General features: G+C 37.7%; 1 protein-coding gene across 3 annotated transcripts in view; it reads right to left on the reverse strand.

Annotated features, from left to right (window-relative positions):
- Positions 1-17,818, reverse strand: part of prim2 (DNA primase subunit 2) — an 89,019-nt gene that overhangs the window by 55,508 nt on the left and 15,693 nt on the right. For all 3 annotated transcript variants that reach the window (XM_017465035.3, XM_017465037.3, XM_017465036.1), the window contains exon 8: positions 2,349-2,416. In XM_017465035.3, the coding sequence (XP_017320524.1) occupies positions 2,349-2,416 (68 nt within the window). The remainder of the gene's footprint in view (positions 1-2,348; positions 2,417-17,818) is intronic.

Below are 17,818 nucleotides of genomic sequence, written 5' to 3' on the forward strand. Positions count from 1 at the left end.
TTGTATCTAAACATGCACATCCACACAGAGTTGTGAGAACAGTCCCCTATTGAACCTACTGGACACGTCCTCGCACTGCTCAGGGTCAAACGAGTGTCTTATCAGGGCAGAGCAGCGATGACACACAGCAAAAAGTATCTCGCAGCCTCAAACCACTGCCTGTGTGTCCCCACAGACGAATTCAATTAAAGCAGCTGAATTCAGGGGACTGCAGCTGCTTTAATTGGATAACAAATGAAATGGCTGCTGGCTGCGATGCCAATCGGGCATGCTGCCATTGTTCCTTTATTGCACAAGAGAGAACAGACACCCTTGTGTGTGGATGCTGTGGAGCGGCTGCCCTTTAATATCCACTAATGTCAATCACATCCGTCAGAACAGCCAGGTTTTACACGCCCTGGACCAATCATGGACACTGTGCTGACGACAAGGACCATGTTTACATGCACATCGAATTCTGTTTACGGTCTATATTCGGATTGCAGCCACACTCCAAATAAAATGTTTATATACATACAGGCATCGGAATATTCCTCTATACATGGTTGTTGTAAGTATGCCCGAGTTCCCATTCCTAAATGCCCAGCCTACAGCTAAGCATCTTTGAGCACCCACAATTCCTTGCGGAATGAGCATGCGCTGATCTCCTTTCGGTGGATTTTCTGAATACGGGGTTTACATGCAACAAATTTCCGATTAAAACAGTCATAATCCAGGGGTTGGAATCAGAATATTGTGCTAATCTGAGTCGGGAAATCATGACTGCGGCGTATACATGACTCAATACTAATCAGAATACTGCCAAATTCTGATTAATGTCAGAATATTGATGTGCATGTAAACGTAACCATTGAAAGAAAAAACAAAACCTATGAAGTGAAGTTGTACAAGATGTAGTAGCAGGTCATTATTGCTACAATGCTTCTGCACGGACAATTTGCTGAGGGACCACACGTTGTCTGTGCAATAAAAATCTGTTTAGACAGCTCTAACAGGTACTACTAAAAACCTGAAGGCAAAAAAAAAAAAAAACCCACAATATGAGTCCATGACCTATACTCAAAAAATGTCTGCCAAAACATTCAAGACAAAAGTCTGTTAATGCTTGATGTAAGCAAATGGATCTGGAAAAAAAAATGCCACTCATTTCACACATCATTCTCAAATGTGTGTACAAATTAACAGCTACAAACTCAAACATAGAGATACCAGTGTCCCTGTATTATAGCTATACATCCAGTGTGTTTCATAAACAGACATGAGCTTCAAACTAATGTGTGGAGATTAATTTCTTGCGTGCTTTGATAAAGAAATTGTAATGTCTTCCAACACATCAAGCCCTTTACTGCAAAGCGTGTAGGTACTACTTAAGGAAGCATTAATAAACGCATGCAAGCTCCCAAATCTGTCAGTATGATAGTCATACTAAACTGTCTATCTAATACTAATACTAATCGTCAAGCTAATCTGTCAGTATGATATAGTCATATAAACTGTCTATCTAATACTAATCGTCAAGCTAATCGGTCAGTATGATATAGTCATACTAAACTGTCTATCTAATACTAATCGTCAAGCTAATCTGTCAGTATGATATAGTCATACTAAACTGTCTATCTAATACTAATACTAATCGTCAAGCTAATCTGTCAGTATGATATAGTCATACTAAACTGTCTATCTAATACTAATCGCCAAGCTAATCTGTCAGTATGATATAGTCATACTAAACTGTCTATCTAATACTAATCGTCAAGCTAATCTGTCAGTATGATATAGTCATACTAAACTGTCTATCTAATACTAATCGTCAAGCTAATCTGTCAGTATGATATAGTCATACTAAACTGTCTAATACTAATCGTCAAGCTAATCTGTCAGTAAGATATAGTCATACTAAACTGTCTATCTAATACTAATCGACAAGCTAATCTGTCAGTATGATAGTCATACTAAACTGTCTATCTAATACTAATCGTCAAGCTAAACTGTCAGTATGATATTATCATAAATGAAGATTAGTTATGACAATGAGTAGACCGATTCACCAAAATAAATGTCCTATGCTCACGCAGTACCATGGCAACCGGCCACAACTGAGAGAAAATTTGGAAGGAAGAGGAAAAAAAAAAAAAAAACTGATTTGTATAGAACGAGGATGACATTTTATAATGTCGTTTAAGTCATTTATTTTAAAAGCTTCCTGCTAAACAATTCAGCTCAGAATGAAAAAACTGTCCGAGAAGGCATCAAGTTCACTGAACTGCAACAGCAGCGACGGCACAGTGATGATAAATGGCAGAGCTGTAAATCAGAGGTGCTGAGAAATGTCTGATGATCCCAATTACCTGAGGTGATTCAGCAGAGGCTGGAGCCGCTCGTCAGATTGCACGGCTGGTAAAGAACGCGCCGTCAGCTGCAAACACACAACAGTTTGAAAGAGTCAAACGTTACGGTCATCTTTATGATCAAATGCTTTTGTGTTGCCAAAAGAACATTTATAGTATGAAATGTCTTTAAAAGCAAAGGGGTTACATTATTTCCCTGTTTGGTGTTAATGGCTACTATTACAGAGTCAGATATTATATCTTCATCTTTGTTTATCCTGTCTGTGATGTACGCTGCATTACTGCAGTCGAATTCATTTATGCTTTCAATTATGTTAACACCTACAATGTGTTTTTGAATTACTTGGTTATTAATTAATTAATTAACATTAAGACATTAACTAAATTCTGAGGATTAAATTAAGATTTCTTAACTTATTGAATGTTATTAATTCATATTAACAGAATTAACTGACTCAATTCTTTAAAAAAAATAAATAATAATAAAATAATAATAATCCTGCTAGTCTCACATTCACTCACCACAGACAAAAGCATTTCTACATCATTGAAAATCAAACCGGTAATATAAAATATACATTTTTATAGCGATAGCCAATAGCGTGAAAAATTGCCTATACAGGCATCGGTATATGTACGATACATCGGTGCATCTCAAATTTTTTAATCTATTGGACTATTTACACAAACGCTGGATTCAACTTAACCTGGAAGTGGGATGGCAGAACTCAATATTAGGACACTTTCAGTGTTTCCCCACAGGATTTTGCTCTCAGGGAGTTTTCCTTGCCCCAGTCACCTCGGGCTTGCTAATTAAGGATTAACTCATTCATTTAAAATCTATATACTGAATTTATATATTTCTGTAAAGCTGCTTTGGGAAAATGTCCATTGTTAAAAGCGCTATACAAAGAAAACTGAATTGAATTTTAAGAGACTGTGGTGGGTGGGCCACTGGTACTCAAGGGGGGGTCCAGGGGCATGCTTATAAAAATCCGAGCTGTTACTGATGCTCTCGCACGCGACCACTCTCCATGCAAGTAACTTTTTTTTTAATTTATTTGTTATACTACATTAAAATATAATATATGTAAATACAGAGTATGAGTTGTTAATAGACAGGAAGTGTTCTATAGTTTACTAGCTAGCCTTATAGATACAATAGATAGCGATCCAGTCTAGGTAATTAATGGGAAACGCTGATTTTTGACCGCAGTGTGTTTGAGCTACAAAGTGGGAAAACAAGCACGCCTCAACGTTCGGCTTTTCTTTGTAACGATCTAGCAAGCTAACGTTACTGACGCTAACTTTACTTCCCCCGTCCCAACTTTTTTGAGGCCTGTTGCGGCCATCAAATTAAAAATTACATTTTTTTCCCTTAAAATGGTACATTTCTTCAGTTTAAACATTTAATATGTTTTCTATGTTCTATTGTGAATAAAATACAGGTTTATGAGATTTGCAAATCAATGCATTCTGTTATTTACATTTTACACAGCGGCCCAACTTTTTTGGAATTGGGGTTGTAAAAGTAAGAAGTGCTGCTTTATTTACTCCCGACTTGGAATTCCAAGTTGAGGGGGCATTTACTTTTTTGTTTATTTTTCCTTTACTATTACGATACCACTATTATATTACTACTACCACTACAAATAACAATAACAACAATAATAATAATAATAATAATAATAATAATAATAATACTATAGCATTCGAAGGCACCATTATACTGAACTTTAGGAGAGAGAAAAAAAAAACAGAAGCTGGTGAGAGAACAACTGTGATAACAGAAACTAACTTTCACTGATGTTCCACGTCATTAAAAGTAACTGTAAAAGGATAAACATACAACATGTGATCCTTAAAATTGTGTGCAAGCCATGTAATAGGAGATATGAAACCCTTTGCGATGAACTGTAACAGCAAAATTACCATCTTCTAACCTGCTGTTTATTAGATTCCAATAAGAGCACGTCACATCATGTTTTATTCCTTACACACATGGCATTTAAAGAACTACGTGAAACACACTGCATGAACTGTCACACACATGAAACTTGCAGTTCACTACATCCTCAGCTCATAAATATAAGAACGTTCATAAACTCTGCTCTGCAGTAAAGGACGCGGTGCATCTGTTAACCGATGCGAGACGAAGTCAGTGATGAAGAGACGTGGTGGATGAACATGATCAAACTACTAAGGAACCAGCAGATTGCGGTGTAGGCAGCAACATTTCCACTCTAATAAACACGGCTTCTCAAGATCGTAAATACCAGTTTGTCCAAATAATTAAGCTTCTATTTCCACACACCGGTTAAACAAGTCAGTACAGAAACTAAAATTCTGCACATACACACAGCTGAGAGTCTGGTTTTTATACAGACACACATTTACATGTCCAATGCTGGGTTTTGTGTTTTCAGAGAACCTGCTGCAAAGCTGAACAGACAATAAACAGATGTGTGTTAACAGTCAATTTACTGATTATTGCAAAAAGATTTTTTCACCATGTAAAAGATCATGTTAATGTATTATTAAATATATTCCTTCACATCTTTTGTGGTTTATTGGGTACAAACACATAATACAGTTTAATACAGTAATAGAACTAACTGGTTTGTTTTTCATTGGTGCATATTTCCTTATTTTTTACTTACTTTTCTTCTTTCTGCTCCTTTTCTGTCAATCTCTTTTTTTCTCCTAAAAATAGTATATCTATTTTTATGTGTTTCTATGTGTACATATATTGCTATGAAAGTCCTTAATGTCCTCCATACATAAACAAATTATGGTACAATAATAATAATAATAATAATAATAATAATAATAATGTTGCTATTGATAGTAGTAGTACTTTATTTTAAAAAAAAGCTTTTTCTGCTGCAGAAAATATTGATGTGTGTTCAAATACAAACTATTTCAGAGCTTCAATAAACTGTTTTAAGACTATTGTTTATAACGCATTTGAAATGTGTTATCATGCAGTACAGTATTGTTTCTGAAGTAGCAAACAGCTTTCTGTTTTATTAGCTTGAAGAGAAAGTCTGTTTATAGTTGCTATAGTGATTACAGGAAATAACTTGGTTCATGGATGTCCCACTATATTAAACTAACTATCATATCGACTATAAATGGATAAGAAGTGCGTCATTCTTTGGAATCGTTGCCAAATTGTTGTGGTATAAGAGGAAGAAAATGATTCCCATAACAGCACAGCCTTTCGTTTTATTCTTTTCATATTGTATAACTAATATCATATCTAACACTACACAACAGGCTATGAGAAGCGATAAGAGAGTAATAAATTGAAACATACTTGGTTTAGTATAGTTTGTAAACCAGGTCTTGTTTTGTTGCACTCTGAAAAAGAAAAATTCAGCCAGCACACAAAGCTCAAGGAAACACTATGAGTCACAGTCATTAAGCCAAATGGGAGCAGCACGCATTTTCATGCAAGGTCGCCTGTCGGGCCAACACAGACAGCAGCGAGGAGCCATTAGGGGCAACACACACACACAAAGTTCATAACGGCTCACTAACAGTCCAGAGGGAAGCAGAATCATTACTTCACTCCTGACATGTTGGTCATCCAGATAATTGGTAAGAAATAGGAGTCAGGTAGAGAAAAGTGCAGCAGGGAACGCAGAGAGAGACGGATGAGGTACAGGGAATATTCCCTAAATTCAAAATGGCCTTCCATATTCCCTATTGTATAAAATACATACCGATACTAAACTGACTGAGCCAACTTAAATGTCACTTCCACTACTGCAGTGCAATTAATACAGCTGATTTACAACAAATATATACACACACACCCACACACACATATATGAAGTAGAACCAATAGAGGAGAGCAAGTTTTCACACAGGTGGCAACGATAGTTACAAAAATAGTCCTGGTAAGCAAAATTGTTTGTAAAATCAAAAATATTTTCGAAAACTAAATGATCAATAATCCCACGAGAACAACCCCAAATGAAGTCAAGCAGATCATCACTTTTATTCAGACTGGATGATAAATTAAAGACCGTAATAATGTCTGCACAAATAATATTTTGCCAGTAATTTCACTGGTGTAACTTATAACTTATGGTGTGTGTATATATATATATATATATATATATATATATATATATATATATATATATATAACAAAACGAATACTGATAAACATGCATTGTTGCTCATCCGATATGTCGTGGTTCTTATCCACCGTCACTGACGCTTCTTATTTTCCTCCTCAGACCATCCAGTCAGTGAATTGGATTTAGTTATTAGTTGTGCCATCATACTCCCTGCTGTATTCTAAGCTTTCTCCACAAAGCTGTCTGCATCTTTTTCAACTGATTCCCATAGTCTCAATGCTTTTCTTTTATTCTGCTCCTCTTCACGCTCATCTTCAGCCAGTCTGTCATCGAGGCAACTTGACTGATACATGGATGTTGGTTGTATGTCAGATTTAATGTCTGTCTGCTGTATATTTCTGTATATTGTTAAGTATTACGTGTAGCACCCTGACTCAGGAGACACTGTATTTTGTTCAATCCTCAGCCTTATGTTCAATTAGAATGACAATAAACTTGCTGACTTGTTTTCTTACATGTACTTAATTGTCTTTGCCACCTTGACAAAAAGTCATCTGCAAACTTTTGCAGTTCTAGAAGCTGTTTTCATCTCGCAACACAGTAACCATGTTTAACTACAAGCTGTAGTATGCAGGATATGATGGCTTTATGCTCCACTTTATTTAACCCTGGGTATTGTCAGAGCTTCCACAAGCCTGCATGATCACCGGTCATTAATACTTGCTAATGAATCCTCCAAGCAAACACTGTTCTAGTCTCAGTCAGTACTGTCGGCCAACATGTGCAGTGTGGTCAGGAGCGCAAGTTATAGTTTCACCAACAGGAAGTGCATTGAGTTTAAACAGAACTACAATCGATATAAAAAGGCTACACACCACTATTTAAAGGGCAGGTTTTCGCAATGTAGATAAATCATGTCAGATTTTTTTCCACCCTCGATGTGAAGTTACAACGTATATAAAAATTAAGTGAAAAACAAATCAATCAAACATTTTAGGGAAAAACAGAATGGAAAAAAAAAAAGTTACAATAACCTGGCTGTGGAGAGGATATTTGATGAAATTAATAGACTTTTGACTATAAGTACAATAAGTGTTGGCAGCTTTATTTCACAAATATGGTAAGGATAACGGTTGAAAACAATGTGGAAAAAAACCTCGAACCCCTTTGAAAACCTAGGGAAACCCCTGGATATAACTTGGTTTCCTTTTTTTTCCCCACAAAAACCTACCATTTTAACAGGGGTGTGTAGACTTTTTATATCCACTGTTTGTATCGAATATAAACTCCTGCATTTGTAAAAGACAATGAGAAGGAGATTCTTTTTGTCTCTCTTTCTGGTTGTTGAACCTACTTTCCCCAGCTACGAATAAACAAAGACTAAAAGCCCAGACGCAAAAATCTGATTGTTAGGAACCCCGGCTACTGATTTGTCCATCCCTGATGTACATTATTTCAAAAACAGCGCAAATGAAATGCATTAAATACTACAGCCAAATGTCACTTTCTGGTGTGGATGTGAAGGCTAATGAGTCGATGTTTATTTACCTCCAATTGAAACTGAAATTTTGGCATAGCACAGACCACTGAGACGCTTACTGCTTTTATCACATTGTCCCTTTGGCTTTTTGTCCATCAAACCTACAACATGCTCCCAAACACTACAATCAAAACAACTAACTAGAAGCAAACAGCACAAAATCTTTCACATAGCTGTATAGAAACTTATTTACTTACTTATTTACATACGTACTACTTTTATGACATACTTAATTATTTTTTTAAATTCTGAAGTGTGTTTTTCCCTCCACAGAAATTCACCTGAACATGAAATGCCAGGCAACAATAAGACTCCTTTAAAACACACACACACACACACACACACACACACACACACGCTCGTTTATCTACTCGAAGTGTTTCTCTAGGGGTTAAAACAAAAGCTTAGAAGATAAAAGATTTTTGAAAAAGAAGACTAGGATGAGTCATCGGCATATTGATTAATAGATTGTCACCAGGCTGCTTTTCAGCATCATGAACTCTTTTGTCTCGCAAATCTCACGGAAAAGTAAAGAACACAAAAGCTTCCAATCTGAAGAAGAAACGGATCAATGCTGCGAGAAAAAACGACCACATTCCGTCCTAGGCGCTTTCTTTTCCTCATAATTAAACAATCTCTATTGTCTTTAGATGGGCAATTACAGGCAAATGGGGAAAGCATCTTAATATGTTAACATGGTCTGAATTCTTAAGTATCTATAACGAGAGCCTCACTTGTGCATTTGCCATTTTGGAACTTGTAAATGTGTCATTCAGAAACAGCACGCCAAAGTAAAGAACATATCAACCACTTATGACGAGAAATTGCGAGATGTGGTTTTCTAATTGTTAATCAGCTCATTTTTCTGAAAGAACTTAAAAGAACAGATGCGTCTGAGAACCAGGCTAGACTATGAAGTGACAGCACCTCCATTAGGATACAGCAAGAACTACACACAGAACAATTTCACTAATCTATAGGGGTCTCATGAAAAGAAATACATGATGAAAATATATCACAGTGAACACTTTGCCTTTAGTGGAAACTTTTAGGATGTTTAAAAATAAATAAATAAATAAAGACCTGTTTTGTTTTTTTCCGAAGGCTGTCTGCTATTGGAAAAGAAAAGAAAACCCTCACCTGTTTCAAGATGTAGGCAAAATGGTTTGCAACACTGCATTTGGAAACGCTGCTCATTAAATAAAAACCCTGCCAAACCAGCCATCGCTCATTTAAGAGCTGGCGACAGCAAACAGCAGAATATATCCAAAAACAGAAAAAGCTAATGAGTGCTCCCAGCCAGATGGTGATTTAAGAGCAGTGCAACATAAGCCATTCTAGAGAGCGGTACTCGTCAGGAACCTGAACTCTCGAGCCATCGACATCCTGCCAGGGGACTGTGCGCAACACGGAGAAGCTACTCCAGCTAATTGGCATTAGTGGGGTTCACTGAAAGCGAGCGCATTTCTCTAAGGAGCACCATGTCCCCAAGATGTAGCTTGTTAACACGTACGCCAACTGGGAAGCAATACCAGGAAGCTGGTGGTCCTCGGGGAAAAGACGGACGAGTGAATGACATTAACTGACAGAGCAGATGATGAAATCTTACCATTAACCAGATGTCTGAACAGTTCATGACATTTATTGTTGTCATTAATGGTTCATGATGTACAAGAAAAGTCAGCACTTTGCAGGGTTTTTATTTTTGGAAAGAAGTTTTGCACAGTGGCGGCTCAGAAGTGAAGGCACTAAACTACTGACCGTAAGATTGAGGAGTTCGCATCCCGGAACTGCTGGGCTGTAAACTCAACAAAAAATAAAGAACAAAATGTAATGAACTGCACATTTTCTAGTTGTTGAGGTGGTATCCTCAACAGTGCATACAGTCATGTGAAAAAATAAGTACACCGGACGGAAATTGGAATTTTTTTTTTGACATTTGGACAAGCAAACATTTGATCATCGTTGGACCAGTTCCCATCAATAAAGTTGATGTACTTGAACAAAACCACAAGGGAAAAACACAATCATTTATTCAACAGAAATATCAATACAGAAGATATTCATCAGTGGAAAAAGTAACTAAACACTTGGCCTCAGAAGTTAGTACTGCCCCCTTTAGTAGAAATAACTTCTAGAAGGCGTTTTGCAAAACTGTCCACCAGTTTCTGACATCAGCTTGCTGGAATTTCTGACCACTCTACCATGAAATATTCTTTCAGCTGCAAGATGTTTGAAGCCATTCCACAACCCTCCATTTATTCTTTTTGAGCCATTCCTTAGTGATTTTGCTAGTGTGTTTAGGATCATTATCCTGTTGAAAAGTTCACTTTCAGTTCAACTTCAACTTTTGGACAGATGGCCTCACATTATCTTCAAGCACTCTTTGATAGGATGCAGAATTTATAGTTGAATCAATGAATGCAAGCTGTGCAGTACCTGAGGCAGTGAAGCAACTCCAAACCATAACATTTCCACCACCGTGCTTCACAGTTGGTATGAAGTGCTTCTCCTGAAAAGATGTCTTTAATTTGCACCAAACATGTCTGCTGTTACTGTGGCCAAACAACTCTCTTTAATTCATCTGTCCAGAGCACATTATACCAAAAGGCCTGGTCTTGGTCTATATGCTGATTGGCAAACTGTAGTCTTGCAAAGGCTGTTTCCTCACATGCAGGTCAAATTTGTGCAATCTCTTTCTGATGGTAGAAGCGTGCACTTTGACACCAGCCGTTGCAAGACTTACTAGCAGATCCTGTGATGAAATTTTGGGGTTCTTGGAGAATTCTTTTTGCATCAGACGGTCTGCTGTTGTGCTGAAATTGCTGGGACGGCCAGTCCTGGACATATTGGTAGTCGTTTGTAATCTACTCCATTTGTAGCTGATTCTCCTTACAGTAGAATGATGTATTTCAAATAATTTGGAGATCTTTTTAAATCCCTTGCCAGACTCATAGGCATCCACAACCTTTTTTCTGAAGGCCTTCCAGAGCTCTTTAGATCTTGGCATGTTGACACTACACACCGCAATAGAAAAGGAACACCAGACACTAGATATGAAAAGGGGTATAAATAAGACCGGTTCCACCTGCACTCCCTAAGCAGGTTCTAATCACTGGCACCCAAACCTCAACACCTGATTATAATTATATGGATTTGAAGGTGTGATAAATGTAGAGGTGTACTTAGTTTTTCCATCTGACTGATCTGTGGGGGGTTTTTTGTTCATTTGAATTGTGAAAATTACTACAAAATGACCATTTTTTTGTCATTTAAGAGTGTAACACCTTTATTAATAGGCACTGTTTCAAATAGGATCAAATGTTTGCATGTCCAAGTATGTAAAAAACAAACAAACAAAAACAAAAAACATTTCCATTGGCTGTACTTATTTTTTCACATGACTGTAGCATTTGGACAAGAATCCTGTAATAAGAGTTAGGGAAGTGTATTTGAAGATAAATTTGAGTGAGGGCAGTTTTGAGATCTCTTAAACCTTGGTAAATACTCTTTGGATTATTTACTAGAGAATCTCAAACCCCTTTACAGTTCAGTGTAGGATTTTCACTGGCAATGAAGCAACAAAGAGCGAATTAGTTGGGACCACGGTATGATAACCCCCTCCCTCCCAATGACAATGAAAAAAATAACCTGAGAATTAGTGTTTTTTTTTTTTTTTTTTTTTTTAAATCTGTATAGCACCTTTAACAATGGACATGGTCACAATCCAGCTTTATAGAAATCCAGATGTAGATTTAGATACCTAATGAGTGAATCTGAGGTGACAATGGCAAGGAGAAACTACCTGAGAGGACATGAAGAATCCTTGATTCAAAAGGGAACCCGTCCTCTTCTGGGCGACCCAGGATAGTGCAATTAGGGGAGAGAGGGGGAAAATTATAACTGTATAATACAAAGACAAACCGTACCGACTGTGTTGATGTTTAGCACATTACGAATGAGAGTTCTGGGTTGAACAAAGGACAATGTTACGAGTTTTCCACAAGTCCTCAGTATCCAATAAAACAAGGATGATACTTGGGCATAAAAACAAAACACAAAAACATGCTTCAATATGCTGCTATGAGGTTTGATGTGTTTGATTTATGCAAAATACAACATCGCTGGTATTTTTACTCTATCATGATGACCTGCATAGGTGCACTTTATTCACAAGAATTCCCCTCCAGAACTTGTATTTCTAGTGATATATCATCTGATTTGGGGTGGTTTTGTAGCTTGGGCTTGTGTGATTATTGCACTAGCCTGGTGTGAAGAGTAAAATCGTGACCAGTGTACGGCCATTTCAGCGACATGAAGTGAACCAACTGTAAAAGACTGTCACTCGACACCTTAAAAAGAGCTAGTGTTTGTGATCACTTAAGTAAAGTATTTGAAAACATACACCTAGTCCAGCTTCCTGTGTGCAGAATGAATATCCATCCATCCATTTTCTATAGCGCTTATCCTTCAGGGTGACAGGGAACCTGGAGCCTATACCAGAGAGCGTCATGCACAAGGCGGGGTACACCCTGGACAGGGTGCCAATCCATCGCGGGGCACAATCATTCACACACTACAGACACTTTGGACATGCCAATCAGAATACCATGCATGTCTTTGTACAGGGGGTGAAAACCGGAGTACCGACAGGAAACCCCCACAGAACAGGGAGAAAATGCAAACTCCGCGGGAATCGAACCCCCAACCCTGAACATGATGCAAGAGACTGCTGAAGTTTGCTGAACAACGTGACAGCACCTCCTGCCAATCTCTGTTAAGTTTTGCATGTCATCAATAGCGCTGCCTGACAGCTTAAATTACTGCTTTGCTGTCTTCCTGATGATTCTGCTCCAATTTTTCTAACAATAAGGATTTTTTATTTTAAGTTAGGAATTGTGTAGCTTGTAAAAAAATTTTTTCCCAAAAGCAGGTGTAAAGTACAGTATTAAAAACAGTCAAGCCGGTCTACCATCCTTCCCCGCTTGATTAAAATGGCAGATAAACCAATCGACATGTGAATCATAAATGATTCATTGTTGAGCAGATGATATTAACTGACACGCCCTGTAAGCCCCACCCCCTTTCCCAGTCTCATGTTAGAATTCCTCTGCCTTCGCGGTCACTTCGTCTCAATTTTCCAGCTTGAAAGATGCAGCGACATGGCGATGTCACTTTCTGCCAAAGTAAACAAAGAATGTTTTGAGTTGTGAAATAAAATGTGTCAATGTATGTTCAACTAACATCAGGCAGTATAAAGTTATTTTTAGTTAACTATTTATTTGGATGCAATGAAATGTTTTATCAAAACATTACGCTTACAATGAATTGTCAAAACACTCTGCAAATAATGTTAAGGGTTATCAGGTGCGAGTCTGAATCTTCAAGAACAAGGCCATTTGGAGGTACATAAGGTTCATTTAGCAGCCTCATTTTCCTTTGTACACTCAGGGGAAGGGCGTCTCTTACATTTAGCCGAACGACGCAGCGTATTTTTAGGCAAGCCATAGATTTTGCTCATTCATCCTGTGCTATTGAAGCAGCATCAAATTCATCCCAACACGGACCTCTTTCTATCCATGTTTGCTCACCTGCAAGAATTTAATTGCAAATTTGATTGGTTTGGAATTTGATTTAATCGAGATAAGAAGAGAAAATGCAGTGAAACAGGAGTTTATCTTTTACTGAAAATTAATCACTCTGACAACCAACCACTTCCACGCCATAGTTATCACTTTAATTCCCTACTTCTCTCTCATGCGCACTAATAAAAACCCTGAGCTAACAAAGCTCTTGAATATTTCAGAGCTATAATTATTGAAGGTAGGTGTGCTAAAAGCTTGAGTGTTCTTCTGAACATTGTCACAACACTAAAAGATAAAGCCTTTAAATGTTTAAACATCATTGCACAAGCTCTTGGGACGCTGTTACGGTGCATCATCATCATTTCATTCTGCTTTTTTCCCCCCCACTTCTCTTTCTTTATTGGATATATTTCTCCACGAGTAACATTTACTGACTTCTGTTCATTTTGAAAGGCTACATGCCCGGCGATAGTTAAGCGAGTTACAGCACCAGTGAGAGTAAAATCTTGTTTACTCCTAAGATTTTGTTCATTTACTGAGTTTGTTTGTGCAAATCATAGAATAATTGAACTTTTAAAAATGTAGGGAGATGTGATATTCTATATTAATTCCACATTAATACAACCTAGCATAGACAAGACTGTTGTAGAAGCGGTATGCAGATATCATGCCAGGCCAACACAAAATGCATCCTATGGTTTTAAGTAGCCTAGGCTATTGGAACCACATTGTAGCCAGCATAATAAGATGCACAACATAAAACCTAAAAAAAAAAAAAAAAAAAAAAAAACCTTTGTCAGTTCTCAAAGCTCAAGCTAACCTTAAATTCAGCCAGCCACCTCAGGGGCATTGGTCAGAAGACCAGAAAGACACTACCACCAACATGGAGGTGGTTTCAATCACTGCAGCTGTTTAGAGCCTTTTTTTCCCCATCCAAATAACTGAGAAAAAGGAGAAAAAGTGGAGGTCATTAAAATAAAACAACACTGTCACATATGGGAAATAAGTCTCAAATAATCACAAATCACACCATGTCTACAGTTTGCACAATCTTAATTGTATTTATACAGTAAGTTTAAGAGAGAGCATACAGACAACTGACCTGAGTGAGTAATGCATCAGTGAGTATGATCATTAAGAATGAGAGTAAAATGTCATGAGTTGTGCACACAAAAGATATTCGCATCAGTGTAAGACCACTTTTTACGTACAAAAAAAGGCCTGTCCCTCGTGATGAAGTTCTCTTCAACACCCCCATCCAGTTTAACCAATTACCCTGATTATTTCCCACATAGTTAATCAAATAAAATGACGGTTACTGGTACTGCATTTATAAGAGAGTATTTGTTTTGTGTAAGTCATGTATTTTAGTTTACCCTTTGACCTCCTGAAGGCCTGAATTCAATCCCAGATGTCATGACATGCTTTTTTTTTGTACATGTAATTGCTTTTAACTGCCACACATTTACATCAAATGACATTTTGCTGTAAGCAGTGTTGCAGATATTGAGCACAATAACAACTTTGGTGCAGTAAAAGGTTACAGTTATTTATTGCTTTGATGAATAGGCCTCTCTTTGTTAGAATTTAATAGGTGCTTGCTCAACAAATCCGTGACAACATCGACATAGCCCAATTAAACAGGGCTTCATCCAGACTAGTAGACTTTTTAAAATATGCATGTTTATACAGTCTTTGGCCACATTAACAGGAACATCTGTATCCCTGGTCAGCTGGAAAGTTGAAGTTGAATACCAGGTGAACTTTAGCTGTCTTGTTTTGGTGAGCTTGTGCTCACTGTAGCCTCAGATTTCTGTTCATGGCTGAGAGTCTCCTGCTGTTATAGCCCATCCACCTCAAGGTTGTGCATTCCGAGATGCTCTTCTGCTCATAACAGATGTAAAGAGTGATTCCAGAGCGATGTGAGGTGCTGTAGACTTCCTGTTAGGTTGAAGCAGTCTGGCCATTTTCCTCTGACCTTTCTCATCAGCAAGGATTTCCCACACTGCCGCTAACTGCATGTATTTCCACACCAATCTGTGTGAACTCTAGTGACTCGTGTGCATAAAAAATCCCCAGGAGATCAGCCTGGTACGAACAACCATGCCAAAGTTAAAGTCACGGAGATCACATTTTTTGCCTACTCTCAAGTTTGATGTGAACATTAACTGAAGCTCTCGACCTGTATCTGCATGATCTTATGAATCGTGCTGCTGCTTCATGATTGGCTAATTGGATAATTGAATGAATGGGCAGAGTATTTACTGTAGTGGCCTGTTTAGCCCCCCCATAATGGTTTTCAGTTTCCATGCTGTGGGACGGCACACTAGAATCATTCTCCTAAAAAATTTGCTTGATGAGGTCTTGTCTATTCTGTTATCACGGTGTATTTTTAATAGGGACATTTATTTCTTTTGAATTTTCCAGTCAAAACAGCAATCAGAGGAAGGGTCAGCATTTCTGCTGTCATATAAATTAGGCAATAAAAAAGCTTACATCTAATTTATTTTGATTGGTTGTCTAGGGTGAGAAATAAGAACATAAATTATTAAATTGACACACTATAATTTGGACTATTTGCAATTTGCTTGTTTTTGTAAAGACAGCTGCAGAATTTTGTGCACTTCATTAGTAATAGAAAACTCAATCAGCAACATTGTGCAGATGGTTTTTTTTTTTTAATCAGTAACACAAGCGCTGACCAGGGACGATTAAGAGAAAAGAAAATTTCTTTCCTTAATTGAAGGGCTTTGTTTGCTTGAAGAAAAAGAAAATGATGCAATTTAGTTGATGCCAAAATTTGTGACTGGCAAAAATATATGAACCTGTTATGTTTGAATAGTAAATAATTAACCATTTATAAAAGTGCACAAAAGTGCTGAAGAGTTTGTTTCTTCTTGTTTCAAATTGAAGGCAAGGTAAAGAATTGTACATGTTTTTCCAGCGTGGATCAGTTATAAAGCACTCATCATACTGTGGTGCCAAGCTTTAGTGGCAACACTGCATTTCTGCTACTTGGCCTGGAACTCCTGTGCATTTGCATCAAATGGCATTTCGGAATATTCTCAACAAGACTGTCAGTGTTTTCAGTTAGCCGGCTTACGTGCAGTTTGATGTGAGCACCAGGATTCCTTAGAAATAAGAAGGATCGTTAGAGCTTGTGTGTAAACACAATGCCAGCCACTCAGGATACAAGCTTTTACAGCCCCGTTTAATTTCTGACATATGAGCCTGTTTTAATCTCAAGTGCTGCTTGGAAGGAAGAAAAAAGGTACAGGGGAAAAAAAAAAAAAAAAGTCTACCAAATGGTTGTACTGAAAGAATGCTAATATCATGTATACACATATATAAAGTGAATTTTTGATAGCAGGATGTGTAATGAAGTGACTACTAAGGAATTCCTCATTCACACCAATTGGGAAAAAAGGGGGGGGGGGGGGTAAGTTATGCTGTGGTAGGACATCTGTATTAATTATGATGGATTCACTATCTCTTTTCTGAAAAGTCATTTTAAGCTTTTAAATATTTCATTGTCCTGCACTTTAAATTCAGCCAAAATTTGGTTTAGCTTTGGTTTCAGTAGAAGACAACAGAAAAAAAGTGCTTCCTGAAGAAGAAAAAAGGCAACAGGAAAAAAAATAAACAAACAAAAAAAATAAATAGATCAACTTATTTAAATTAAGGCCAGAATTTTCACTTAAGTATGCAAGATTAACAAAAAGTAAATAGGTAAATAATGGTAGGCTTATGGTAAACTATGTGAACTTGAAATGAATGAATGAAGTTCAGAAATTTATATTATGAGTAACATGGACATTATATCAGTAAATAAGAGCTACATAAGGCCATGATCATGTTTTAGAGTGCACTATGTAGTGGGGTGATTTCTACTGGTCATTTTATATCAAATCCCACCGGCAAAGCTACATCAGGGCAATGCACAGGGCAACATACAACACACTCCCCTGTCCACAGAACCTGCACCAGTGGTATGGCTTGGAAGAATGCGGCCCCCTCTGCAGCAGTCCAAAGGCAAGACTCCAGCATATCTAGTCAAGCTGCAAGATTGCACTCTCCCAAGGGCACTACAGGTGGCAACACGATCGAGTCCTGAGCAGATTGGCCGAGGTGCAAGAGGGGTACAGACAGGTCATGTGTAGAGGTCATCCTCCACCAGTGCGTTAGCACATCCAATTGGTCAGAGGAGGTAGGGCAACACAAGCGCCACACCACAAGTTCCATCAAGCTTAGTTC

This window comes from Ictalurus punctatus, chromosome 3, assembly GCF_001660625.3.
Source record: "Ictalurus punctatus breed USDA103 chromosome 3, Coco_2.0, whole genome shotgun sequence".
Lineage (NCBI taxonomy): Eukaryota > Metazoa > Chordata > Actinopteri > Siluriformes > Ictaluridae > Ictalurus > Ictalurus punctatus.